The 27,362-nt window shown below is 34.2% G+C and overlaps 4 protein-coding genes across 4 annotated transcripts; all 4 read left to right on the top strand.

The window, feature by feature from the left end:
• Positions 1-6,964: 6,964 nt before the first annotated feature.
• LOC119633673 lies at positions 6,965-9,953 on the top strand. The gene is made up of 6 exons (XM_038027344.1): positions 6,965-7,244; positions 7,307-7,706; positions 7,963-8,051; positions 9,030-9,333; positions 9,398-9,508; positions 9,567-9,953. The coding sequence occupies exons 1-6, from the start codon at positions 6,970-6,972 to the stop codon at positions 9,936-9,938; spliced, it is 1,551 nt and encodes a 516-aa protein (XP_037883272.1). The 5' UTR covers positions 6,965-6,969; the 3' UTR covers positions 9,939-9,953.
• A 3,579-nt stretch (positions 9,954-13,532) lies between these two features.
• On the top strand, positions 13,533-17,578 carry LOC119633386. Its single transcript, XM_038026926.1, has 6 exons — positions 13,533-13,811; positions 13,885-14,296; positions 15,348-15,436; positions 16,135-16,438; positions 16,503-16,613; positions 16,671-17,578. Exons 1-6 carry the CDS (start codon positions 13,606-13,608, stop codon positions 17,190-17,192), a joined length of 1,644 nt encoding a protein of 547 aa, XP_037882854.1. The 5' UTR covers positions 13,533-13,605; the 3' UTR covers positions 17,193-17,578.
• Positions 17,579-18,868: 1,290 nt separating this feature from the next.
• LOC119633053 lies at positions 18,869-21,392 on the top strand. The gene is made up of 6 exons (XM_038026253.1): positions 18,869-19,154; positions 19,219-19,630; positions 19,874-19,962; positions 20,430-20,733; positions 20,803-20,904; positions 20,963-21,392. The coding sequence occupies exons 1-6, from the start codon at positions 18,949-18,951 to the stop codon at positions 21,350-21,352; spliced, it is 1,503 nt and encodes a 500-aa protein (XP_037882181.1). The 5' UTR covers positions 18,869-18,948; the 3' UTR covers positions 21,353-21,392.
• Positions 21,393-23,721: 2,329 nt separating this feature from the next.
• On the top strand, positions 23,722-27,029 carry LOC119633586. Its single transcript, XM_038027202.1, has 6 exons — positions 23,722-23,930; positions 23,997-24,390; positions 25,529-25,617; positions 26,006-26,309; positions 26,379-26,489; positions 26,559-27,029. The coding sequence occupies exons 1-6, from the start codon at positions 23,722-23,724 to the stop codon at positions 27,027-27,029; spliced, it is 1,578 nt and encodes a 525-aa protein (XP_037883130.1).
• Positions 27,030-27,362: the final 333 nt, after the last annotated feature.

The raw sequence follows: 27,362 nt of genomic DNA, 5'->3' as shown, positions 1-27,362 counted from the left end.
CCCATGTATTTTACAGAATACTTTGCAAGTTTTATCTTTTTATACAAGTTAGTAGGTATCAAAGGCTTTCTTCTTCATTTTCTTTTTGCTATAAGGAACTTTAAAGCTCTATTTGTTCATTTTCTTACCTGTTTCGAAAGTTAAGTGGTTTTGGAACACTTCAAGACGTTGTTTGTGACACGCTCAGAATTAGCAAAATGAAATTTTTACACAAATGTAACTCATTCCAAAGCAGAAAGACGCGTCCGATTTGTATTCAGTGAATGCATGTCAGTGTTTATTATCACACTTTTAATTTTACTAACATCTCATAAAAGGAAGAACGTATTCAAAAACTCGCAGCTACTGCGTAGGGAAGGTGAGACGATAGTAAACAGATACAAGACAATGGGAGTCAAAAGATCAATATTTTAGCTATAGATTTCAATTATTGTTTGCTTATATAAGAAAAATACCAAACTAGTCAACTGCGTGTTATACAAGCGCATTGACATATATATTATTATTTTTTTTTGCTTCTTTTTTAGGAAAGATAGTAATACAAATGTATTTTGCAACGTCTTAAAGGAATAGGAATCAAATCAAAGTGAGAGACATTCCTTAAACTTAAAGCTGGTGTCGATACAATTTCGCAGATGACTTTCATATTGACCGCGACCACTCAGCGAGAAAAGTCAAAAAAATCGAAAAATATTCGTATTCACATTATATATATGATATCATATGCCGGCAATTAATAAGTAGTAGTTTCAAGTGATGACTCTTTACGATGCGCTTTAGAAATTGCTTCCTATTTAGTTGTACACTTTAACTGGTGCACTTTGTGTTTATTTTACGCTGAAGACATTCAATACGCCGTACTCTGTGTATTGCGCATTTCTTTAGCTTGTAAACGTTTTTAAGCGAAATGTATACGAAGCGTTTAAGAAGAAATTATAAAATTCGATTTTTGATATCAATAATTATCCGAAATGTTTACACATAACGCCACCCCTCTTCTAAGATGGTAACAGTTTACACTTAGGAAAAAGTATTTAAAAAATGTTTTTTTTACGGATTTAAAAGTTCATTGATTTGTCGTTGATTTGTGATCTGAAAATATGAAATAGCGGTAAACTGATGAATATTTCTAAAGATGTTTATAAAAATCTTATGCACCGCTTAGTATATAGCAGGAGATAAAATATTTTGATTCGCATATATGTAATGATATATTTCTCATTTGCTTTATATGGCCTTAATTGACTTATGGACATTTTACTTTCCATGAAACGGAATCGCACGCCGCGGTTCTTGTTCGCCGTGACTGATATATAATCGGTTTAATCGATAGGTGCGTTTCGTTATCTCTGCTAATCAAGATGGGCGGACATAAACTTTATATTACAAAAATTTACAATAGATGGCGTCTCTATTCTTTACGCCCAATTTTCAGTACAACTGGAGAACGTCTTGGCGCTTATATGCCAAACAACTTAATCGCTTCAAAAGCGGGTAATCATGATTTGACAATATTAGTAAATACATTTTTTAATAATAAATTTTTTCCAGTGTACTTAGTTCACATCCAAGCGTTCACTTTAAGAAGGCAAGGTTAACGGGTAAGAGACGTGCGATCATTATGGTATCGAATTCGCTTATGGGTTTTCAATCGGCTATGTCTGCTCGTTAGTTACGTAGAAACATCTAAATCAAGCCTCATTCGCTTAAGTTCTTCAAAATTTTTTTAACGTTTTGTATAATATATTTAATTATAGAAGAGAATTGATTTAGTTTGGTATAGAACGTCCTCGAATAAGGAATTGTTAGCAGAACAAAAGAAAAAAAGAAAAAAATGTTAAAATTTATCATATTTTATGCGCTTTGTTATCTCGTGGCGACCGTTTGCTGTGATTGTTACCTAGAAATTCCCGAAAACAAGGACAATAAGCCTCTCTGGGAGAAGAAAATTGGCAACAGTTGGTTTAAAATTCCGTACATCACAAGTCGTTTTAAAATGCAAAATGATGAAATGATCAAAGGATATTGCGCCACACGATTTAAGTACGAATAATAAAATGTTTAAATAAAAAATATATTCTAAATTAACTAAGAAAATTTTATTAAACTATATACATATCTATCTATCTATATACATATAAATACAGAACCATTAGTTATATTGTCGAAGTCGAGAGGCATTGCGAATATTATGACTACAGCTGCAAAAGTTTTCCAAAACGGAACGCAACTAAGTACCTGACCGTTGAGGATAGAAATATGACAATTCAATGTGTTGCTGGTTCATTAAAATTCGGGCTCAATGTATTAGAAAATACTACTGTAAGCTGCAACGAGCTTGAATGGATAATTAACGTGAAACCAGCCAATTCTCAAAGCCAAGTATGGTGCAAAGAATATTATCAAATATATGAGTTGGCGACAAAAAATCTTGAACCGAATCGTACTTTGGCTAATGTTTGTTATGATTTGAAAGAGTTTTCCCTACAATCGATAAAGTATAAAACAATTAATCGGAGAAGCGAAGAATGGAAAGTGAATAGAGTGAGTAAGAAAATTAAGTGGTTTTTGTAAAAGAAAGAGACAAAGCACAAATGCACAAGAAATGCGAGGCCAACCATAGAATACTTTGTACTTCGCTTAAACCTTAAACGTGAGAGTTGCATAAGTCGGTGGGAGGATATGTGTTAGCAGATTGCATTGCTTTGTTTAAATTGCTTTTTACTGGCACAAATTAATTACAGCTGGGACTTATTTTCTCTTTCCAGTTGTTGCCCAATATTGCCTATAATCCGGACTCAGAAAATACACCGTTTGGCGAAGTGAAATTCCTAATAACAACTTTACTTCATACTGGGTAAAAGATATTAATTTGTTCGCTAATTTTGGTAGACTTTGCTTTTGGAATTGTTGAACCTATTGGGCTTATTTAAACACTATTTATTCTTTGTCTTCTTCTTGTTGTCAGAAATGATTCTTTACGAAACCATCTTAATGCCTTAAGTGTGGAAAATCCTTGGTTAAGATTGGCGAACTATGAATACGGCAGTATCGTTCAAACCGGATTATATTTGAATTACTTTAAACACTATCATCATTTATTGGATATCTTATGGTGGCATAATTTACGCGTAGCCAACTGGGCTCGATTCCTCAACGCTTTGGAACAGCATACAGCTAATAACAGTTACGAAGTATGCCTTGGTATTTTGGGTGTGGTGCAAGTACCGCTCTGGCCCGATCAAAGAGAATTTGAGAGTTTGGAGGTGGAGGTAAATACAATACAGATAGTACGCCATCTTTGAATTCAATCAAGAAATCATTCGCTTATTGGGTTTTAGAATGGCTTTGTAAATAGTACAGTGCCTCAGTATATATGGGCCTATTTGGAAACAACTACTCCGGATTCGAAGAAACTGAATGTTTATGTGTTCGGTTACAATTCACCCTATGCTGAGGTATACAAATATATGTTTTTTTTTTTTATAAAACTTGCAATTTCTTGAATTATTTCCTTTTGTCTGTATTCATATATCAAGTTTTTTAACGCGAACGATGTGAAATTTTGCCGAGATGTCTGCAACGAAATTGATTGGCTAAGAAGTGTTCGTTCTTCATTCGGTTTTGTTAATTTTGGGCTTATATTCTGTTGCACACCTGATGCAGTTAGGAAGTCAGTTTACGGAGAAAGTTTACCACGTACTTTGGCATACAGTGACCCAGTAGGGAGCCCAGATAAAAAAGAATATGTTGGATCAGAAAAGGACGAAAAAGACAAAGAAAGGGAAGAGAGACAAAGAGAAAGAGAAGAGAAGGAAAAAGAAAGAGAAAGAGAAGAGAAAGAAAGAGATAGGCAAAGGGAAAGAGAAGAGAAAGAAAAGGATAAGAAAGAAAAAGAAGATAAAGAAAAGGAAAAAGAAAGGGAAAAGGAAAAGGAGAAAGAAAGAGGGAGGGAGCTAGTGATGCAAAAAGACAAAGCAAAGGAAACAGAAAAACAATATGATACGGAAGAAGGAAATGAATCAGCAGAAAGGCAAACAGCGGATGAAGAAGAATTCGCAAAGCAAGATAAACGAGAAGAGTTGGATGCTGATGACTTTGACGAAGAAGGTTCTGGGGATTGAAATCATCTAATTATAGCTGCAAATGGGAAAAACGTTCTTATTCTACAATGTTCATCATTTATCTGCGAATTGCTTCTTATCTTTGATGCCATTCTATAAACGAAAATAAATATAAAAAACAAAGTTAACTGTTATTATTGTTTTCACTGAAAAATAAAATATTTCCTCTGATATTTAAACATAACATGAGCTCAGATTACAGCAATTTCAGCATCTTATGCTATTAATGGATTCATCGAGAAATCTTATGGCAAAAGGGGTTTACCTAAAAGCAGTTTATGCTATAAAAACCAGCTCGTAACGATATAAATGGATTGATCTGTTTATTTATGCGCGTAATTATAAACAAGCTTATGAAACATTTCTGAACCTAAGCTAATTCTGGGCTAATATAAGGTTAAAAGCATTTTACATTGCTCCAAGCACCTAAATTAGTTTCGAGGCACCTCTGCACTTTCTCTGTTGTCAAGAAAATTTGCTCAATTCTTTACTAATTGTCGTGCTCTTCACACATGCATCAAAGTAATACGGATTCTCAGTAACTGCAAATTGTAAGAGAATTCACCTGATGATATCCCCGCAAATCGATTAGGTCCCGTGTTTACGCTTTTAAGCAAAATACTTGAAAATGAAATCCATTAAAATTTCCCGATTTCAAGATCTCCATGAATTAATACCATGAAGACAACATCAGGATAGTCTCTAACACAGAAAACCAAAAGAATTGCCGAGCTCCTTGAACACTCCTCAATCGTCCGTCAGTCATCTTCATTGGCGGCATAGTTTTTTAAGATCAAGCTAATTGTGCGAATTCGCCAAGAAAGAATAATCAAACGGAGCGAAGTGAGTTGACGAAACGAGCGCGTGAGGGCGAAATTTGAACTACAGCTTTTTGATTCCGGCTATCGGGACAATGGACTTGGGAATTATTGTATTGTCTCTATGAGATAACACCTTTGAACAGATTTGAGCACATCTCGTCGCCCACGCGTCTAATGTCTGCTCTCGTATTTTGTATTTAGAGACTACAAACCTTTTTATTTCGATGGAAAAGTCCTATTGAAAATGGATTGAATTGGACCATTTTGTCATATGTTTGGAAAATTTGTAGTTTTCAAGGAGTGTGATTTGAAATCATTGTTGAACAAGCTCTCGTAAGAATGATCTTACACAACAAATTGAGCTTCATGTGGAACTAACAAGTCAACAACAGGTGGATTCGCTGCGTTATAAATCTAATATTTTTCCCTTTATCTCAAATGCATGTTTTACTCATTTGAAGTCTTCATTTTTAAATTATTTATACTTATTACACCGCAGCTGATAGTAAAATAAATAAATTGAAATGTTATTGTTATTATTATTATGATTATCATTATTATTAATTTTCCCGGAGAATAAATTTTAAGACTAACATCTTAGAGCACTAGCATCTACCACACTTGAGATTTGAACCCGCGGCCATTGATTTGCTAGTCGAGACTCTTTGCCTACTCGATGACTTAGGCGGATAAAGAAAATCACGCAGAAAATCGTGCGCCATCATAAGAACTGCATCGCACATGGATTTTAGGTTTTGAAAACAAGTTGACTAACTAATTTTATTAATTTGAAGCACATAATGTATATTACTAAGTTTATTGCATTTAGAATATGAAGAAACATTGATGAAGAAACATTTTCATCTCTCACTCAAATATTATTACGAGCAGATGGGAGGAATGAGCAGCAAATAAAACTAAATAATAGTAAATGAACGAATGAATAAATTATAAATAAATCATATTCAAACATATTCGGGGAAATCACCAAATTCCTTTTACAACGCCATACGATCGTACGATATCTTAGGTCAGAGAGCCGCGAAGCACTGTTCATTTGCATCTGTTTATGCTCTACTTATGCACACTTATAATAACAATTTGCGTGAGAATGTTTTCTTTCTCCTTAGAAAAAATTTTAGTCCATTACTCCGACTAGACGTTCAACTATATAAATACACGCGTGTGGTTTGATCACAAATGATATCGCAAAGTCATATGAAGAAGAAAATCATATTGATAAGCACGATGAGTGAAAGCGAATTTTAAAACTTCTGATCTTATGTTTTATGTCGTACAAAATGTTCCGAAGTGTAACGAATTCCACGTCAGATCCAATCTTTGCATTAAAGTTTTTGAAATTAATTTAATATATATTTTTGCATTTTATAAGAGTGAAATTCATAGAACTATATAACCTCATCTACTACATAAGTAAATTTTTCAATAGTATGTAACGAAGGGAGGTGGGGCGGGGCTCTTTCTTTTACGAGATTTAATTGAAGAGAATATTGTTTTTATAAGTTTTCATAATCAACGAGGGGTAATGTGCCAAATCCACCACTCTGAACAATTCCTAGTGTACCGAAAAGGGATAATGTCACAGTTTATTTTTTGATAATAAATTCCTTTTGTTAATGAAGTACATCCCGTAATTACTTCAAGAGTGTAGTTTATGTAATAGACTGCAAGGGCGTGAGTTATACCATATATTTTACCTAAGTTGACGTATCTAGGTTCAACTTATATGATTGGCCTAATATGAAGCAAACTATTATAGCATATATATTGCTTGTAGGTGATTCCATGTGCAGTCGTTTATCCAAAGAACCTCAGCGTCGTTGAACGGAATCAACAAAGTCAATGAAGTTATTATTACTTTAAATGCTAAGACTGGTAGAGCTTATTGAAGATTATTTACGAATGCGTTGAACTAAACTGCTGTACGCGAATTGACTGTACTTTCTCTTTAAATCTTATCTCTATTCTGTGCATGTGTATGCAAATAAATATGAAACAGAACGATGCTTATTCTGTACATAACGTCACTTAGTTCTGTGCAGATGATTCAAAAGAAAAGAACATATAAAATGAAGGGGATTGTGATTCTGTGTATTATAAGCTATCTTGTACCGAACGCTTGGAGTGAATGTATTTTAGAAATTCCAGGCAATAAAGAATATGCTCCGTCATGGGAAAAGAAAATTGGTGATGAGTGGTTTAAAATTCCTTTTATAACCAATCGATTAAAAGTGCAAGACGGCGAAACAATTAACGGATACTGTGCCTCCGGTTTTGCGTAAAAATATTCCCATAATAACTAACTGAAATCTCTTCTACAAAAAAATATTTCCTTTTTAGAGATATCGAATTTAGTGTGGAAGTCGAAAGAGATTGCGGCTACTACGACCATGAGTGTAAACACAATCCGATGCAAACGGAATGGAAACAAATAGAGGTAGCTGACAGAAACATAGCGATTGAATGTTCTGGCGATTCGCTGAAGTGTGGGTCGAGTGTATTAACGGATGTATCCACTATAGAGTGCAATAAGGTTACGTGGGCCGTAAAATCGGCTCAAAGTAATGAAACGAAAACTTCTTGGTGCAAGAACGAACTTCACACATTTAAGTTGTCCACTAACAACTTGCATCGAGACCGCATTTTGGCCCACATTTGCTACGATTTGCGAGAGTTTTCATTACAGGCCGTTAAGTATAATACAACTAAACGCAACGCTAAAGCTTGGAGTGCGAATGAAGTAAGTAGAAATCGAAATCTACTTTCAAGAAGAAAAAAGCTCTGCAAAGTTTAGGAAAAAATTTAAGATATTTAAAACAAAACTCGAAATAAATTTCGAGATATTTCTTCCAGACGGACGTTATAGATTTGTTATCAGCATTTCATAATACAATTCAATTAATTATACCGAATATTGCAATTGTAATAGTAGTAACCAAGCCCTCAGAGTAAATTATCATTTTATTCTTTCTTTTCCATTCCTCTTTACTTTCCAGATGTTACCGGTTGCTCTAAATGACTTACCAGAAGCGACCATACTGTCAAGCGAAGTGAAATTTTTAAATACAACAGTTCTTCATATAGAGTGAGTGACCAAACGCAAGTTTCTTACAGTTTAATATATAAAATCTACTGCGTATGTATGTGATAGCTGTACATAATCAAAATTGATTAGTTTGTCACTTAGGCTGTTTACTTTTTTTAGTTTATATTGAAGTTTATTGAATCGGTAGGTGAGCGGGAATTATTCTAAAAAAATGAGTTGACTACGCATATGTATACAAATGCATCGTCTACAGCAAGGCAATTGAGAAATAAAGAATCTTTGAACATACAAAGGTTAAGTCTTCTCGAAAAGTGCAAATACCTCCCATGCTTTGTTTTTATATGTCTAATAGCTCGTCTCGTGTACACATTGATTTATTAAAATGCATCGTACCACCTCCCACGCAGTCCCCAAAAAGACTTTAGATTATTACACTTAATCAGATTATTATAGTTAAATCGACTCAGGGTTATTGTTCGAATCGATTCTGTCTGTACCTACCTTCGTCTGTCCTCATCCACAGTCCTACGCTCATCCAAGTGTTTTTGTGTTCAATTAGAGGTCGCAAGAGATGTTTTAGTTGCAGGACCCACGTTATGGAAAATGGTTTCTGTCGGAGAACTTTTGCGTTTCCTCCTATATACCATATATTTCATTATCTCTCTTTTTATCTCACCTCGTAATAGTAGCGCTTGAACAGTAAGTCTAATTTTAAATACTTTAAATAGGTAACAGTACATAGGTCGACAACGGCGGGTTACCTTTCGAGTATCATTCCACATAATCGTTACTATGACAAGGCAAAGTACTTTATTCGATACATATTAACAAAAAATTGAAAGAATTGTATTAGGGGAGTAGATATGGGGTATGTAGTGGTCGGCATTGTCCGAATTTTGATGGTTTTATTTATGAAATGTGATGTATCGACTATATATTTATATGAAACCTGATAACAAATTTGTGAAATGTCATTAAAAGATTGAAGCTTTCATTAATTGTTTGGTTTTTTTTTAGAAATGATGTCTTACAACGTCATCTTGAAACATTGAGTAAAAAAAATGCTTGGTTGAAGTTGACTCGCTATGAATACGCGAACATCATCCAAAGCGGACCGTTCCTGAACTATTTCAATCAATATCATCAACTGCTAGACATTTTGTGGTGGAATAATCTACGCGTAGCAAATTGGCGCCACTTCATGAATGCTTTAGAGCAACACACAACAATATACAGTTATATTATATATACTGGTACACTGGATGTGGTACAAATACCGGTCTGGTCGAATCCAAGCGAATTCGAATATTTGGAAGTTCAGGTTAATAAATGTCCTTTTTTCAATTTTACCATATGTTGAATGATTTGCTTTCCCTTCACATCAGAACGGTTACGTGAACAGTACAATGCCTCAGTACATATGGATGTATTTAGAATCAAGCGACGGCAAAAACCCCGATTTATATGTCTTCGGTTATAATTCGCCTTACGCCGAGGTATAAGAGATTTTTTTAAAAGTTCCCGTTTCTTTTTAATGTTGTCTCATTTTCATAGTTTTTCCCTATAAACAAAGTGAAATTCTGCACGGATATATGCGGCGATTTCGATTGGTTGAAAAATGCCCGTTCCTCATTTCATTACAATAATTTTGGCATTGTGTTCTGCTGTTCACCTGAATCAGTAAAAATTTCTGCATATGGGACAAAATTACCCCACAAATTGTCAACTCCTCCCCTGGAAATTGCACACATTCCGGATAATATTTCTCCAGAACAAGAACAAGAAGAAGAGTTATCCAAATTAGAAGAAATGGAGGGAAGCACCGAAAACCCAGAAGTTGCAGAAAATTCAGAAAAACAAAAAAAACCCTATACCATTGAAACGCATATTTATGCTGATTCGGTCGAAAATCGTTCGGTTGATTAATATATGAAAAACTGTCATGTTCGAAAAAAAAACCATTGAAAATGTTCTAAAAATTGTGTATTGATTAACAAGTATTTTGTGTCAATTTGTTGTTGTTGTTGTTGTGTTTTGTTTTTAAAGTGGGTAATAAGTCCGCAATAATTTACTCTCTTCCCTTTTTTGTGCTTAAATGTGCTCGCTGCTTCAGTTGCAGTTTAGATGAAAAGGGAAAATTAGTGACTAAAAAGTTTTTCTGGTCATAAGTTTCACGTTGCATTTTGAGTGTTATTTTCTTTTTGTGTGAATTCTGATGATCGATATAGTTCTGAACGTTCAAGTCAGAAAGAAAACTCCCTCCTTCTGATAACAATTAAGCTCAGCCTTTCTGTAATTTTTCATTTTGCAACCTTCTATTCGGAATGGAATCTGTCAGCTTCAAGCTTCCCCTTGTAACGAATAATTTCCGTATAAGGAATAAACTTCTTCTTAACAATTAGGTGTTTGCAAAAATTTTGATCAGCGACTTCTGCCGGTAAATATGATAAAGAAAAGGGGAAATACTAGTGTACATAACGGTTGAATTCGATAGTTCTGACCTCCTCTAAATAAAATAACACTTTCTTAATACTATTGATTTATTCAGCGTACGCCAACGCTAATCATGGAACCTTCAATATTGCATTTTCGACATACATATTTGTTGTTGCTTGATTTGAAGGTGTTTCCTGCCGAAACCCATCAAACACGTTCAGAAGTCTAGGGTGATGCTGCTTCATTATATCCCAATTATCGCTTTTGTTTTCAAAAGTGTAAAAGTCGTGATTTTGGTGTTAATGACAAAAATCCTGGACAAATCCTCAACGACCATGAATTGCAAGACTTATTAGCCGAGAACCCAGCACAAACTCTCGACAAAACTTTTGAACACCTTGGCAGTTGATGAATCAAATGTTTCTAGACGTTTACATGCGCTGCGAGAACGGCTACCATAAGAATTGACTGAAAATGCCATTTCGCACCTTTCCAACATGGCGGTTTCATTGCTTGCCAGGCGAGAGAAGAAGAGGTTTTTCGGAGGCGTATTGTGGCTGGCGAAGAAAAATGAGTCCACTACGACAATCTCAAACGTAAAAGTCGGGGAATAGTCCAGAAGAGCCATCGACATTGACACCGAAGCGGAATATTCATGATCATTACGTTTTGCTGGGCATACGGTCAAATCAATAAGGTGTTGTGTCTTACAAGCTCCTGAAACTGATTAGAACTGTTTCTGCAGATGTTCACCGACATCAATTGAACAAATTGAAGTATGTATTGTTGCAAAAAAGACCAGCAATAGCGGCCAAAATTGACTGAAAATTCAGGATATCCAGGAGAAGCATCGAATGGGAAGTGGCCGAACAAGTGGTCAAATCCGAAGCGTTTTCAATAGCATTTATCCTTAGACAAGAAAACGTTAGTGTGTCAAATTTCATCAAAGTATCTCAAATAGTGCGGTGTCTCGGTTGAACAAAAGAAAACAAGACGGACAGATTGATTCTGACGGTGAGATCGGTTGAGAAGATCGGTGTAATAAAAAAGGTAGATCCATCTTAAGCCTCCTAGATACGCACGAGCTTAACACGTCACCAGGGTATCACCAGGGTACAAATACTGTAAATTAGATCTTGTCAACATATAAAGGCTTATTATATCCTAACAAACTTTTGGTAGAGGGTATATTAAACTTCTGGGTATATATTACATAGCATGTAAACATAAGGGACTTGAGATAGATCGACCTTTTCAGAATAATTTTTCGAAGCAATTTAATCTTGTTTGTCTTTCTGTCTGCTGGAAGTTCGCGCACGTATTTTTTCGGTAAATAAATTAGATCATCCCATTCAAAAGCTGCTATTTTCAAAATTTTGTATAAAAGTTTCTTAGTAGTAACGTTTCGGAATATTCACTTGATAAGACAGATACGAGATGGACGGTACAAGTTTCGAGCTCTTTTCCTTATATAAGTAAGCCACATGTTTAATATTTTAATCATAAACGTTTGTCATCCGTTTGTCTATAATTTAATTTCGATATTAGACCGGATCAGCAAAATAAAAATGCTCCTAAGACGTAATCCCTAATATCCTTAAACAAGCCCTTATCATTCAATTCTTAACTCTATTAAAGGCACCTCTTCAATTTAAACGCCCACATCTTATGTTCGTTAACTGTCAGCGGAATGACTTTTCTTGTTTTCTTATTGTTTCTTATTTATTCTTTTTTGTTTTTACCTTTGATTTCTTTTTTAAAGCCTTCATTTTTTAAGTTAATTGAACGTATTTTACTTCAGCTAATAAAGTTTTGGTGCTCAGCTCTTATGACTAAACAAACAAATAAACATACCGCAAACGAAACACACTGAACGAATTCGGGGAAATTACCAAATTCTCTTCTCCATGCCGTAGAATCATACGGCGTCTCAGATGAGACACAACACAACGTTCGCGCCTTTGATTATATTTATGGGGATTTGGAAAAAAATGTCGCCTGAGAAATTTTTCTTTCACTTATTATATCAGTTAACAAAACTTTCATTAAATTTCCTTTTTGACGCGATACTTATCAAATTAGGCTTTATCGATTCAGTTTATTTAATTAATTTGACTCTTATCTGTCTTGTATTCTCAAATGTCAATTAAGCTCCCAGACAATATGTAATAAGCATAAACCAAACAATGTTGCAGTCAAGTCAACTTAAATATCAAACATCGTGTTATTTAACTTATACATACATTCATTTTATGAAATTAGTCCATTGGTTTGGTGTCCGTACAAAAACGTGTAAAAAGGGAAATTTCAATTGCTTGCATAAAAGTCATACAACTAGCAACTGAATAGCACAACGTGTAAAACAGAAATAAAAACTTCTGGCCTTATTGGTAGGATGTACGGTATAGAAAGAAAGCAGTTTGTAAATAGGATAATGTAAAAGGCAAATTACCATATTGTATGGTAATTATGTGTTTGTGCGTAAAAAAAGAATTTCCTAAGTGTATTCAATTTTTGCTCACTCTACTTGCACCATGAAGACATCTATTCAGTGACGTTAATCGAATTGGGAAATCGATCGCATCTTTTATGAACTTTAATAAGAAGGGAGAGTTTTTTCAAAAGTTTTAATAGTGAGAGAAAAGCATTTCAGTCCAGCAAAGATGTGTCAAATGCGCTCCCAACGATCTCTCATATGCCGGGAATGGCATAAGAAGGTTAAGAATAAAGGAATTTCTCGTATAGCGTAGAAAAGCAAATTCAATTTCAAATGAAAGCTAGATGAGTCATCGTAAAATACTTTAAAGAGCGTATGTTGATGCAATATTTACTCTTTAATCTAGAGCACCTCCAAGCCTCTGTACGGTATCAGCAAAGTCAATAACAACATTATCAGTATTAATATTAAGGTTTACTCTTTGTATTGATCATGATTTTTTCAAGATTATCTATGAGTTTCTAGGAATTTTTACGCTAAGCTGCTATACGCGAATTGACTATAGCTACTTCTTAAACCTTATCTCCGTTTTGTTTGTATGTGCATACACAATGATGCGTATTCTCTATAAGATGTGTGATTAGATGAAGGAAAACATTAGTTCCTTGCTAGCATTCAAAAGAAAAGAACTGATTAGCGAAACATATATAAAAAGCAATAATGAAAATTTTGATTCTATGCATTATATACTATCTTGTGCCTAACGTTTTGAGTGAATGCATTTTAGAAATTCCGGCTAATAAAGAGATTGCTCCTGTATGGAAAAAGAAAATTGGTAGCCATTTGTTTAAAATTCCTCATATAACCAATCGTTTGAAATTGCAAGACGGTGAAATCATTCATGGATATTGTGCCACTAAATTTAAGTAAAAATATTCCCACACAATAATTAACCTCTAATTAACCTATAATCCTTCTACCACATTATGTTTCTCTTAGAAATATCCGATATAATATTCAACACGAAATTGACTTTGATTGCGACGACTATGATTATGGGTGCAAAGCGAATCAGATGTACATAGAAACAAGAGATGAAGAAATAAGTGGCAAAAATGTAACGATTAAATGTTCTAACGATTCCTTAACATATGAGTCGCGTCTATTAGAATACGTATCCGCAATAGAGTGCAATGACGTTAAATGGATAGTAAATGTGAAATCAGTGCAAAATAGCGAAACGGAAACTTCTTGGTGCAAAGAAAATCATCAAATACTTGAGTTGTCCGTCACCAATACCGACCAACATCATACTTTAGCTCACATTTGCTACGATTTGGAAGACTTTTCATTACAAAGCCTTAAATATAAAACAATTAAACGTACGACTGAACCTTGGAATCCGAATAAAGTAAGTAGAAATCGAACTCTATTTTTACCCATCCAAACTATTTTCAATAGCGCGTGTTCTTGGGCTGGAACGTGGCATACCAATGTTTACCAAAATCTCTAGAAAATGTCGACCTGTAGTCTAAGCAGAAGGATACGTGGGCAAACATCAGACAGACAGGCAGACAGCCAAGCTTCAGATAGCGATTCTGAATCGATCAGTATAATGAAAGATGCATCTATCTCAAGTCATCCTGAGTGGTGTATACATTCACACTTAACTTAATACACACTATGGGTGTACCGTCACAAGTGACATAACAAATTTCGTTCGATAACAATCGCTATAGACTGTTCACACCAATTCGTACCGGCATTGCTGTAATTTCCATTTCATAGAAATTTTTCGAACAACCTTCTGGGTGAAATACATTCAACACTAAAATTGTGTATTTATTCTGTAGTGTGTTAGTGAGAGATTTTTAGAAATCGCTTGTTTTTTAAATAAGAGTTGAGAAGACGGAATTTGAACAAAGCCGGTTGTCTTTACCTCAAATTAATTATAAAATTTAATTGCAAGCAATAACTCCTTTAAAAGTCGTCTGAGAGATTGAAGTGACGGGTTAGAACATTTCGTAGATCAACATATCTTTCCCTATTTGTTACGACGATGCCAAAGCGAAATAAAAGATGAATCAGTTAGTCTACAATACGTTCTATAGCTTCGAAATTTGACCTTTTCACCATATGATCTTTAATTTATTATCACAACGAAGTTCTACTGCTACGATAAATGGGGAAGTTCTACTGCTACGATAAATGGGGTAGGATATAAAAACGCCACAGGGCTCTAGGAAAAATTACGAAAATAAAAGTAATAAAGACGAATAGAGCTCTAAACTTTTCCTTCACATGTTCTAGGTCTGTTGCCAATATCCCATAATAGAATTTAAGAATTTACGCAATATATTATAACTAAGTATTGTTACAAAAGTAATAAGAGCTAACGCTTTGCTCGAGTAAAAGCTCAGATCATATTATCGTTTCCCCCCTTTTTTCTTTCTCTTTTATAGTTTTTACCTGTGGTTTTAGATGATTTACCCGAAGCGAGCACATTATCAAGCGAAGTTAAATTTCCATATGAAACGGTTCTTCACACCGAGTGAGTGAGTAAATTAATTTGTAAATTAAATTCAAGCTTTGGATGGTTGTACTTGATATATAAAAATTGAATTATTATACCCATCATAGGTGGGTGAGGGGTCATTTTGTCAAACCTTTTGCAACATTCACGAAGTAACTTCATAGATCACCTCAAAGTACATATGTACTTGATTAGCATCTGAATTCTGAATTTAAGCAATTCCGTCTGTCCGTCGGTCTACAGGTGAAATTACATGCAATAAACATGCTTCTGGCTGTAAAAATTTATGGAAACACGGGACGTTCTTGGATTCAGCAGATAAACCTAAGCAGGCATAACCTCCGGGCTCTATTATAGCGCCTGTTCAAAGATGGACGGAAGGCTACGCCTGTCCAATATTAAAGTACAGCAATTCCATTTTTTTTTTTTCAAAAAAGCGCATGCCTACAATGCAACATAACCTGGGAACATTTTTGCTTCCTAGTTTTTTGGTCATTTCTCATAAACTACGGCAGACACACGATCAAAATGAGTATAGAAATTTAGTTTCTCGGGTAGCGGGTATAAAAAATTGAATATAATTTTTTATTTGTTTAGGTATGAGTTCTAATCTTTCGGAAATTGGTTGTAATTGCACAACCAGCCTGATAAGCAATTTCGAAAATATCATGAAAAAATGAAAGCTTCAATTAATCAATTTATTTTTTTTTTTTTAGAAATGACGTCTTACAACATTATCTTGAAAGATTGGGTGAGAAAAACCCCTGGTTAAAGTTGGCCCATTACGAATACGCTAACATTATTCAAAGCAGTCCGTTCATAAAGCAATTCAATCAATATTATCAACTGCTAGACATTTTATGGTGGCGTAACTTACGCGTAACAAATTGGCAACGCTTCTTGAACGCTTTAGAAGAGCACATAACTGTATACAGTTATACAATATATATGGGGGTAGCGGGTACGGTGCAGATACCGCTCTGGTCAAATCCAGACGAATTTCAATATTTGCAAGTTCAAGTAAAAATATCCTTTTTCCCAATTTTAACAAACCTTTGAGTAATGTCTTTTCCACTCGCATCAGAATGGTTACGTGAATACAACAGTGCCTCAATACATTTGGATGTATTTAGAATCAAGCGATGACAAAAATCCGGATGTGTATGTCTTCGGTTATAATTCGCCTTACGCTGAGGTACATAAGGTTTTTTTAAAAGTTTCGATCTTTTTTAGTCTTGTCTTGTTTGCACAGTTTTTCCATTCTAAAGAAGTACAATTTTGCTCGGATACATGCAGCGATTTTGATTGGCTGAAAAATGTTCGGTCCTCCTTTCACTATGATAATTTCGGCATTGTGTTCTGCTGCTCACCGGAATCAGTAAAAATGTCTGCGTATGGAGGAAAGTTACCCTACAAATTATCATCTTCTGCCTTAGATGAAGCTGCAAATATTTCCAGGCAAGAGGAAAAAGTAATAAAGTTAGAAGAAAGAGAAGAAACAGTGGAAAGCACAGAGAAGGCAGAAGTTGTAGAAAAATCGGTAAAACTAGAAGAACCGACGACACCGCATAAATTATCAACTTCTGTCTTAGACATTCCAGAGAATTATGTAACTGCTTCTATGGAAGAGGAAATAATAAAGAGGGTAAAAGAATTAGAGGAAATAACGGCAACGAGTAGTGAATTAGAAGAACGCCAGGCATTCGAAAATTTTGTTTTTGCTCGACGTATTTCAGCTGCTGATTGGAGTGCAGAGAGTTTGGGTTATCATTAAATAAAATAATTTGTCCTGACGCCTTCTCAATATTTTTATAAAAATTAAACGATGTCGATAGTCTAAGCTGCTAATGCCAATCCTATTGTTTTTGTCCTAGAAATTGTTTATTCAGTGTAAATGTATAATGATAATAATAGTAAGCAATGCCAACATCAACGCGTGCTTTATAGCCTGCTTCGTACGCAAACTAATTTCGATATCAGACCGGATAAGTTCAACTAAAGTGATCTTAAAGCATGCCTAACATTCTTAAGCGAGCCATGTTACGTTTGCATTTATTTAAGGTACGTCTTCAACTTGTCTGTGTATAGCTTATATTATTGGCTATCATCAATGTGATTAAAGTTTTTTTTTTACATTTTAAGCCTTTTTTCCCAATTGTTTATATTTATACATATTTGGTGTATTGGATTTCTATAAATAAATAAATAAACGAATGAAACGAATTGAACGTATATTGGGGGAATTCACCACATGCTGTTCTCAACGTTATAGGATCATGCGAACTCTCAGGTCCGAGACACACAAGTCTTTTCATATTATAATTATTATGATTGTGTACACCCGGAAAAAAGCGTTGCGAGAATAATTCTTCTCTTATTTTTACAAACAAATATTAACTTGTTACCTCCACTAAGGAAGACGTCTTAGAATTGAAATCTTAACAGCGTTCACAAAATTAATATGTATGCATTATTTGATTGGGACTGCGAGTTAAGAAGAGTTTCAAAACGTCTTAGTTCATCGCTTGTTTTGAGTTATTTTTGAGAAAAAGAAAGCAATTTGTGAGTAAAGTAAAATTGCAGGTACTTTGTCGTCTTCTGGCCTTTTACTATAACAAATTTTTCTGAGTGTAACAATTATTGTTTGTTCTATGCCAGGTGCGTCCACTCTTTGTGTCATTTGTGTTGAAATGTATAAAATAAATTTACTTTATTTACTTTATATAAATAGTATCAATAGAATTAATAAACGTAGGCCTACATCATAAGCACAGTCACAGTTACAGTTGAAGAAGCGAAAAAAATAAATGTATTAGTTGTACAAATACATTAATATAAATAACACAATAAGAATCAAGCTCAGACGTAAGCAAATCTCTGGTCATACAATGTTTATTCCATGAGTTCCATGAGATTTCTTACAGACCACAAATCAATTGTTGAATCTGAAAGTTATTACGTTAAAACGACGTATGAACGACAAAATTTTACAGAGCCAAAATTTCGAAGAACTCACGGGCACAAGGAGGTATGAGATTTTTGAGGCGCACGCGATAAACAAATCGTGCAACATCAGTGATCGCTGATTTTATTTTTTGAAGATGGGCTTTTCTTACGAAAAAGGTCGTCTTGCACTTAGATTAATGTTGTAATTTATGCGACACATTAGAAGAGCGTAAACAGTTCTATATTTGACGTAAGTTGGCATGTAAAAATTTATCTTTTATGATTGGCGTAATTTAAAGCAATCTTTAACAATATATTTCCAATGTCCAATATTTGGTCTTTTCTCCAGAGTAGAGTTTCGATTGCACGAAATCAACAAAGTCAATAACGTGTCAATGTTTGGATTAATCGACCAATTCGTTGATTTCAACTGTTGTGCGCTGGTTGGTTATACCTGCTCTTTAAATCCTATCTATATTCTGTACGAAATGTTCGATTAGATGAAGGAAATCATTTAGTTCTGTGTCGACGATCCGAAAGGAAAGAACTGATTAGCGTGCATATAGACATATGCAAGAGAAATAATGAAAATTGTGATTTTGTGCATTATATGGTTTCTCGTGCCAAATGTTTGGAGTGAATGCGTTTTACAAATTCCGGACAATAAAGAGATTGCTCCTCTATGGAAAAAGAATATTGGTAATCGTTGGTCGAAATTTCCTTACATAACCAATCGCGTGAAATTGCAACATGGCGAAATCATTAAAGGATATTGTGCCACCAAATTTAAGTAAAACTATTCTGATAACAACTATCTTTTAAATCTCCCGTATGTTCGAATATTTCCCTTTTAGAGATATCTTCAATAGCGTTGAAGTCAAAAGAAAGTGCGAATATGACGATTATGACTATGACTGTCAAGGGGAACCGCTGCGGACGGAATTGAAAAAAATAGAATTATCTCACAACAACATAACGATTGAATGTTCTGGCGATTCACTGAAACATGAATCGCATTTACTCAATAATCTACACATATTAGAATGTAATAGCGTCGAATGGACAGTAAACATGAAATCAGTTCAAGATAGTGAAACGAAAACATTGTGGTGCAAAGAGGATCATCAAATACTTGAATTGTCCACCAACAATTTGGATCAAAACCGCACTTTAGCGCACATTTGTTACAATGTGGAAGAAATTTCATTGCAGGCCGTTAAGTATCCAACAATAAAGCGTACGACTGAATCTTGGAATGTAAATAAAGTAAGTAGAAAGCGAACAATATTTACAACAAAAAAGAAGAAGCACTGCAAAGTTTAAGAGAAAATTGAAAAATTTTGGCAATAAAGTTGGTTGATGGATATCAACGTCGAGATTTGTATTTCACGCTAACGCTATGGATTTGTTATCAGTATCAGTAGTAACAGTAGTAATTGTCCCTTCCTTACATTAGCAGCCCAGGATATATTGTCTGCTTATTCTTTTTTCTTTCTTTCTCCTTTCTAGTTTTTACCCGTTGTTCTGGATGACCTGCCAGAGGCGAGCATACTGTCTAGTGAGGTGAAATTTCTAAACTCAACGCTTCTTCATATGGAGTAAGTAAATAATCTCTAATTTTTTTCACACTTTGATTATTAACATCTATTATATGTATATGTGAAGATTGTACAAAATCAATATTGAATGACTTATCAGCTGGGCTATCTACATGTTTCGATTCGTTCACGAGCTTATTAAGCGAATGAACTAGTAGAGTAGTTGAGAATGCATCTCCTAAGTTGACTCAGTTAAGTCAACAATCGATTGACAAATAAAGAACCGTTGAACATACTGACATAGACTAATGTTATAGCCTCCCCGACAAGTGCAAATAGTTTCCATTCCTGACTATTACATATTCCAAAAACGATATGTTCGATTCATTCAAAAACTTTTTTCTTACTAAATGTGAGCTCAAGTCTCTCTGAAATGCTTTACATATTCATATCAAAGCTGATAAGAGATTTGCAAAATTAATTAAATTAAAAGAACGAAGCTTTAATGAATTGATTTCTGTTTTTAGAAATGATGTCTTAACACGTTATCTTGAAACATTGAGTGAGGAAAACCCGTGGTTGAAATTGGCCCGTTATGAATACGCCAACATTATTCAAAGTAGCCCGTTTATGAATCATTACAATCAATATAATCAACTATTGGACATTTTGTGGTGGCATGATTTACGTGTAACAAATTGGCGACGATTCTTGAAAGCGTTAGAAGAGCACTCAGCTGTAAATAGTTACACAATATATACGGGCGCAATGGGTGCGGTGCAGATACCAATCTGGTCAAATCCAAGCGAATTTCAATTTTTGGATGTTCAGGTTAAAAAATATGTTTTTTTTTTTTCAATTTCAAAGTAATTAGAACGATTTTTTTTTCATTCACAACAGAATGGTTTCCCTCTACCTCAATATATTTGGACATATTTAGAATCAAGCGACGGTAAAAATCCGGATCTGTTTGTGTTCGGATATAACTCACCTTACGCTGAGGTATAAAAGATTTTTCAACATTTTGATCACTTTTAACGTTATCCTTATTGTTGCATAGTTTTTCGATACGAGCGAAGTGAAATTCTGCGCGGATACATGCAGCGATTTTGATTGGCTGAAGAATGCCCGCTCCTCATTTGATTATTCTAATTTTGGCATCGTGTTCTGCTGCTCACCAGAATCAGTGAAAGAATCTTCATATGCAAGAAAGTTGCCCTACAAAATATCAGCTCCTGTCTTAGACATTTCAGATAACGACGCAACTGTTCCCATTGGAGAGGAAGAAGTGAAAAAGTTGGAAAAATCGAGAGAAACAGTAGAAAGCACTGAGAAACCAGATGTTGTAGAAAAATCGGAAATACCGGAAGAACCTCAAACACTCGGAAATTATATTTTTATTGATCGTAATTCTGCTCTTGATTCGGGTTTTGAGGGTTCTGGTTATTAATATATAAAGAATTGCGAGCTTTAAAAAAAAGGCATGAAATACTTAGGAATAATATGTTGAAAGTTTTTATTCCTTTATGACATCTTAAACAATAAACGCTTGAGGTCAAACTGCTTGGGTTATGGCATTTTTTTTGTTAACAGGGAGTGTAAGTGCAGTTAGTTTTCGTACTTAAGTTGAGATTATTAATTACCATTTAATGTACAGTTTAACGGTTTAATTAATTCTCTACGCATACATGTAGGAAAAACTGAACTTATTTTCTCCTTCCGAATTCTGGTAGATCCTTGGTAAGACGTAGTTGCTTTCTAAATGGAAACTGACGTCAAGGGAAGGAAGAATTCGGGACTAAAATAGTGGTCTTAACTTGTTTGTGAAATCATAATTAATGAACTAACATGCTCAAGTCGATTCCATTCGGAGAATACACATATTATACAGAATATCCAAAAAGTACTTTTCTGCTTTGCGAACCTGTGAGATTCTTGGACATCGTCGTCATAAATTTCGATAAATTTCCTCATTGCCATGAAACTCAACTCAACTTTGCGATAATTTTTCATTTTGCATTCAACGTGATTTCGTCGTCAACCGAATCTGTTATGCTAAAACTTTGAATGCACATTTTTTTCCGATGATAATAAAATATAACGCGGTCAGTAGATCTACATTTTCAAAATAGCGGGCAAGAGCAAGAGCAATTATGTCAGCCTATAAGAAAGGTCGAATCGTAATAGACTAAAAAGTAGAAAACTTATTGTATAAGAAATTTTGTGATAATCGGTGTTTAAAAATCATATACAAATTGTTTCTGAGAGCTACGTTTACGCGACTACACATAAAAGCTTGAAATTAAAATCCTAACGCCACAAGAATTTTTATATAATTCCGTATGCATATGAGAAGATGCATTAATAACGGTAATCACCTTATAAGGCGGACTTTCAAAAGCAAGCATTAAAGTCCCCTCTCTCCAGACCCCAGTTACAAGGAAAGCAATCGTACAAAATATGTAATAGAACCGATATCGGTTTCATCATAAAAATTTTGAACTTATACAGGTATTTAGTAAGAACTATCACGGAAGTACTCGGAACAGCTAAAATAATTACAAACGATTTGCTAAGCAATTTCTTATCGTTTCAAAAATTTTATGAATTTACAAACACTAAAGAAAGATGATGGATAGTTTGTGCGCATTAAGTCTGCTGTAAAATACTTTTAGTATCTACTATCTCATCGTTCGTGCTTTCGTCTGTCATCAGTTGTTCCACTTGATCCAAGCGCTAGGAAAGCTAAGCGACATAACGTGGACTGTGCTATGCTTATGTGTTGACACCGGCATGGCATTAGCCCCGCGAACACAAAAGAGTTTTGCTCATTAGTCAATTTCCTTCATAGCGTTCTATTCTGTACTATGCTTTGGATCTGTTTGTATGTGTCACAACCATATCGTGACTATTCCCGCTTTTGCTTGGTGGCAATCTATCGGCCAATCAGCTCGAAAACGTGCCGCTATTCGTAAGGTAATGCTTGTCCACTATTCGTTCAAACTTTAGTTTAACTTACATTTTTTTTCCGGAATTATATAAAACTTAAGCGTAAGCGCAAATTGCATAAACAACTCTGTGCAGATTTCAATATCAATTACTCATAAAAACATTTATGAAGAAAAAAATTAGATCCTTGTGTAGCACACGATTAAATAACAATACAGTTTAATAAAATCAGTTAAAGACGATATTGTGCCCCGTATTCATATCAATGCATATGTACATACGTACACTTGGAAAAATTGTCTAAATGGAAAGAAAGATTTCTTCCTGCATTTTTGCATATCGTGAAATGTGGAATCGAATCTCACCTGATTTATATGTTAATACAAATGATAAAAACCTATTAAACGAGAAATCAAATGTTAACATAACTATATTCTGGGCTATTGTTTTCAAGCAAGTCCTCAGTCGATTAAGAGAATTAAATTAAAAGCCAAATACATAGGTGAGAAGAGTTACGAAGTCGAAGGGACTTGAATTTACTTTTGCGCTTTGCTACATAAAAGTGATCAAGCAGTAAAGTATTCACTTATAACTTACTTATCCAAAGTTAGGTGAGCCCAACATACAAGTCTCTGATAAGACGTTAATATACTCAAAAAAAATGTATCTGCTTGTTAGATAAAAGTACCTGAGGGCCTGAGAAGTGGTTATGCCTGCTGTATATAATTTCTCTTTGCTCAGTGTATTCATACGAATGCCGACGTTTGTTGATAAGTCTGTATAAGATGTTCAGTGATATTGAAGAATTGATTTAGTTCAGCACCACAGGCCTGGGAGTAAAGAATTTACTGGAGAGCGTATACGAAAATTATGATTAAACTTTTTACTTTGTGGATTACTTGTTATCTTGTGCGAAATGTCTGGAGCGATTGTTTCTTACGAATTCCGGAAAATAAAGAAAATGCTCCGTTGTGGCAAAAGAAGGTCGGAGATCTTGGGTTCAAAATTCCTTATATAAGCCATCGCTTAAGACTGCAAGACGGTGAAGTCATTAACGGATATTGTGCTACTAAATTTAGGTAGAAATGCTCTGTCAATCTTTTACTTAAATCTCTTTTCCAATTTTCACACCAATTTTATAATAGAGATATCGGTTATAATGTCAAGGTTGCAGTTTATTGCACGCATTACGATCGCGAATGCCAACGTTCTCGGATACGCACGGAAACGAAATACTTGAGTATAAATGAAAGAAATGTAACCCTTGTCTGTGACGGAAGTTCATTGAAATACAATTCAAACCTTTTGGGCGAGGATACGATGTCATGCAACGACGTTAAATGGTCAATAATTATGGAATTAAATCGTGATGAAGAGAGTAAAAAGTCTTGGTGCAAAGAAGATTATCAAACATTTGATTTATCCACCAACAATTTGGATCAAAATCGCATTTTAGCTAAAATCTGCTTTGACGTTTCATTACGATCGATAAAATATAAAACAATTGAACGCAAAACGAAAATATGGAATGAAAAGAAAGTAAGTGAATATCCAATTTCAAATTATAGAACCAAAAAAAAAAAAAAAAAAAAAAAAACAAGTAAAAATCTATAGAACACACACACATTCTTGTCCAACGATTCGGTGATATATCCAAACTTCTTCAAACATTTAGCAATTTTATCGTATTAGATATGGGAGAAACGAGCTTCGTACTTAAGAAATGCTTTTCCAACGAGCAAAAGCCTTGAATGTTATACAATACAAGATTTTTTTTTTTTATCAGACTTGGATGGAATGTAAAATGAGCTTTAAAAAGCGTTGTTCTTTTTATTGATCGTAAAGTAAACTAATCAAAAGTTAAACCTATCAATCACATCGTTTCTATAACACAAATTAAAAATTTCTAAGGGTCACTTTTTGAAAAAGTCTTGTACTCAATGGGAGCCAAAATGTAAGTCGACTTTACTTATCTGTCAAATTAACCCTTTGTGGGCGTATATAGGTTTGGTTTCATGAGAAGACCTAAATAATAAATCTCTCTGGTCTAAATCATATTATTTTAAATTTTTATATCGAGTTATTCTGTCTTCACTAATTTTCATCATAAAAAAACTATAAATTAGATCTTGTGGTGTATGTCTAATAATCTCAGTATAAAGGAATTAGGACAAATCTACCTTTTCAGAATTATTTTCTGAATCGACGTTGTTTGCTAGTCTGTCTACCTGAAGTGCGCCTGTGTGACATACATTTATGTTCAATCTACAAAACACATCTTTTTGAGGGTATTGGTATGGTAACGTGTTTAATTTTCATTATGAAGTATATGTTCATGTAATGACGATAAGGTGTAATCCAATTCATTATCAATAGGTCTTTGGACATTGCGTCAAGAAATGTCATACCAAGCTTTATTCAAAATATTTCGAGATTGATTTAAAAGATATAGACGGACAGAAAAAAGAAACTCAAAAAGTAAATCAAAAGTAAGCCATTTTCATCCGCAAAGGATTAACATACGCCTCCACCACATGAGACATATCACATAAAAGGTAAATTGTTGAAACTATTTCACCTTTTTTTTTTTGATGAAGGTAGACTATTAAGGGAGAGTATCAAGTTCTTAACACACTTAATGCTGGTAACAGTTAATTAAATTTATGTCTCGTTGCAGTTTTCGCCTGTTGCAGTGAATGACTTGCCGGAAGCGGCAAAAGTATCTAGCGAAGTGAAATTTCTAAATACCACGATTCTTCATATCGGGTACGTGAGCAAAGTTGCTGATACACAAATGTCTCCTTCTACAATTAAACGATTTTTAAACTGTCCGTTAGACTCAATTTTAGTGTGGTGAACGAAGGACTTTTCGGTTCTTTTCCTCTAGCTGGCGAATATATTTTGATTCATTAGAACTTTCAGTTACTTACAGTCTCTTTATCAAATGAAAAAAAAAAAAAAAAAATTAAGAAATATTTTTGGAACCAACTGCTCGTAATTAATTTTTAAATATATGCTCAATTTATTTAAAAAAAGTATTCAAAATCTATCCCACGATACAAAGTCCGGGTTCGGAAATATTTTCATATTATTATATCCCATGATATAAAATATGATTTTAGAAATATTTTTATTAATTAATATTTTTCCTTAGAAACGAAGCTTTGCAACGCAATTTTAAAGTATTGCATCAGAAAAATTATTGGTTACATTTGGCTAACTATGCATACGGAAGCATTATTCAAAATGATCCATTTATAAATTATTTCAATCAATACAATCAACTGTTAGATATTTTATGGTGGCAAAACTTACGCTTAACCAACTGGCGACGTTTCCTGGATGCTTTACAGCAGCATACAGCTAATAATAGTTATGATGTCTACATGGGTACATTCGACGTGGTGCAGATACCGTTATGGTCAAATCCAAAGGAGTCTGAGTATTTAGAAGTTCAGGTACTTATTTCTATGAATTCCAATTTTGAAATTATACTGAAATTTAATTTTCTTCTCTAATTACAATAGAATGGTATCGCGAACACTACCGTGCCTCAATACATTTGGATGTATTTAGGATCAACTAATGGCAAAAACCCTGATTTATATGTGTTCGCCTATAATTCACCTTATGCTTCGGTATCTAACATAATCCTTACGATAACTGTGATATTATTAAATAATTATATTCTTCTTCTTTTTGCATAGTTTTTCGAGCCAAAAGTGAAATTTTGCTCAGATGTCTGTAGCAAAATTAATTGGCTGGAGAGTGCTCATTTTTCGTTCGGTTATGCGAATTGTGGTATTATATTCTGTTGTACACCTGACGCAGTAAAGCAATCTGCATATGCTACGAAGTTACCAAACATATCGATAAGTCGGGCCATGGATACACAAGCAGACAAAAACATTGCTATTCCAGTCGAAGCGATAAAAAATGAAGTAAAGTCCGAAGAAGTAGTGGCAGGAAATAAACAAGATTTTCCGAACAAGGATATGTTACATAATGCACAGCATGTTATGACAAATGCATTTGAACAAAAACCAAACGAATTCATAATGAAAGCAGAGAGGCCAAAAATGACAGAAGAACTCAGAAAATTAAATACACTCGAAAGTCTTGTCTACTCCAATCGCGACAGCGATACGGATTTTACTGAAGGGAACTCTGGTTATTAAATTGTAAACAAAATTTTCATTATTCCCTTGAAAAAGCATGTAAATGGAAATTTTTCATTATATCATTGTATTGCTTTTTTATTAGTTCAATAAACATACCACACAAATTTCATTTAATCTTCTTCACCTAATCGAAAACATTTCTTAAAGGCGATACATTTTCTTGTTAGGGAGATATCGCAACTGGCACAAAAAAATTGCTGGTCAAATAGTCTTTACTTTAAGAAAGCAAGCTATTGTAAATATTTCGGAAAAAAGAAATTTTTCCTTTGCCGATGCTTTGCATTTTTCCGAATATATAGAAAGAAAACCATTATCTATCGTATCATTGAA

The sequence above is a fragment of the Glossina fuscipes genome, unplaced genomic scaffold, assembly GCF_014805625.2.
Source record: "Glossina fuscipes isolate IAEA_lab_2018 unplaced genomic scaffold, Yale_Gfus_2 2, whole genome shotgun sequence".
In the NCBI taxonomy this organism is placed as follows: domain Eukaryota; kingdom Metazoa; phylum Arthropoda; class Insecta; order Diptera; family Glossinidae; genus Glossina; species Glossina fuscipes.
This window is presented reverse-complemented; position numbering and strand designations above follow the sequence as displayed.

Bases quoted from the DNA above. Each gene is read 5' to 3' on its own strand.
- LOC119633386 (XM_038026926.1), top strand. From the start codon at position 13,606: ATGAAAATTTTGATTCTATGCATTATATACTATCTTGTGCCTAACGTT. The intron at 13,812-13,884 runs GTAAAAATATTC...TGTTTCTCTTAG, and splicing joins TATTGTGCCACTAAATTTAA to AAATATCCGATATAATATTC. The intron at 15,437-16,134 runs GTGAGTGAGTAA...TTTTTTTTTTAG, and splicing joins GAAACGGTTCTTCACACCGA to AAATGACGTCTTACAACATT.
- LOC119633673 (XM_038027344.1), top strand. From the start codon at position 6,970: ATGCTTATTCTGTACATAACGTCACTTAGTTCTGTGCAGATGATTCAA. The intron at 9,334-9,397 runs GTTAATAAATGT...CCTTCACATCAG, and splicing joins TCGAATATTTGGAAGTTCAG to AACGGTTACGTGAACAGTAC. The intron at 9,509-9,566 runs GTATAAGAGATT...TCATTTTCATAG, and splicing joins ATAATTCGCCTTACGCCGAG to TTTTTCCCTATAAACAAAGT.
- LOC119633586 (XM_038027202.1), top strand. From the start codon at position 23,722: ATGATTAAACTTTTTACTTTGTGGATTACTTGTTATCTTGTGCGAAAT. The intron at 24,391-25,528 runs GTAAGTGAATAT...GTCTCGTTGCAG, and splicing joins AAATATGGAATGAAAAGAAA to TTTTCGCCTGTTGCAGTGAA. The intron at 26,490-26,558 runs GTATCTAACATA...CTTTTTGCATAG, and splicing joins ATAATTCACCTTATGCTTCG to TTTTTCGAGCCAAAAGTGAA.
- LOC119633053 (XM_038026253.1), top strand. From the start codon at position 18,949: ATGAAAATTGTGATTTTGTGCATTATATGGTTTCTCGTGCCAAATGTT. The intron at 19,631-19,873 runs GTAAGTAGAAAG...TCTCCTTTCTAG, and splicing joins AATCTTGGAATGTAAATAAA to TTTTTACCCGTTGTTCTGGA. The intron at 20,905-20,962 runs GTATAAAAGATT...ATTGTTGCATAG, and splicing joins ATAACTCACCTTACGCTGAG to TTTTTCGATACGAGCGAAGT.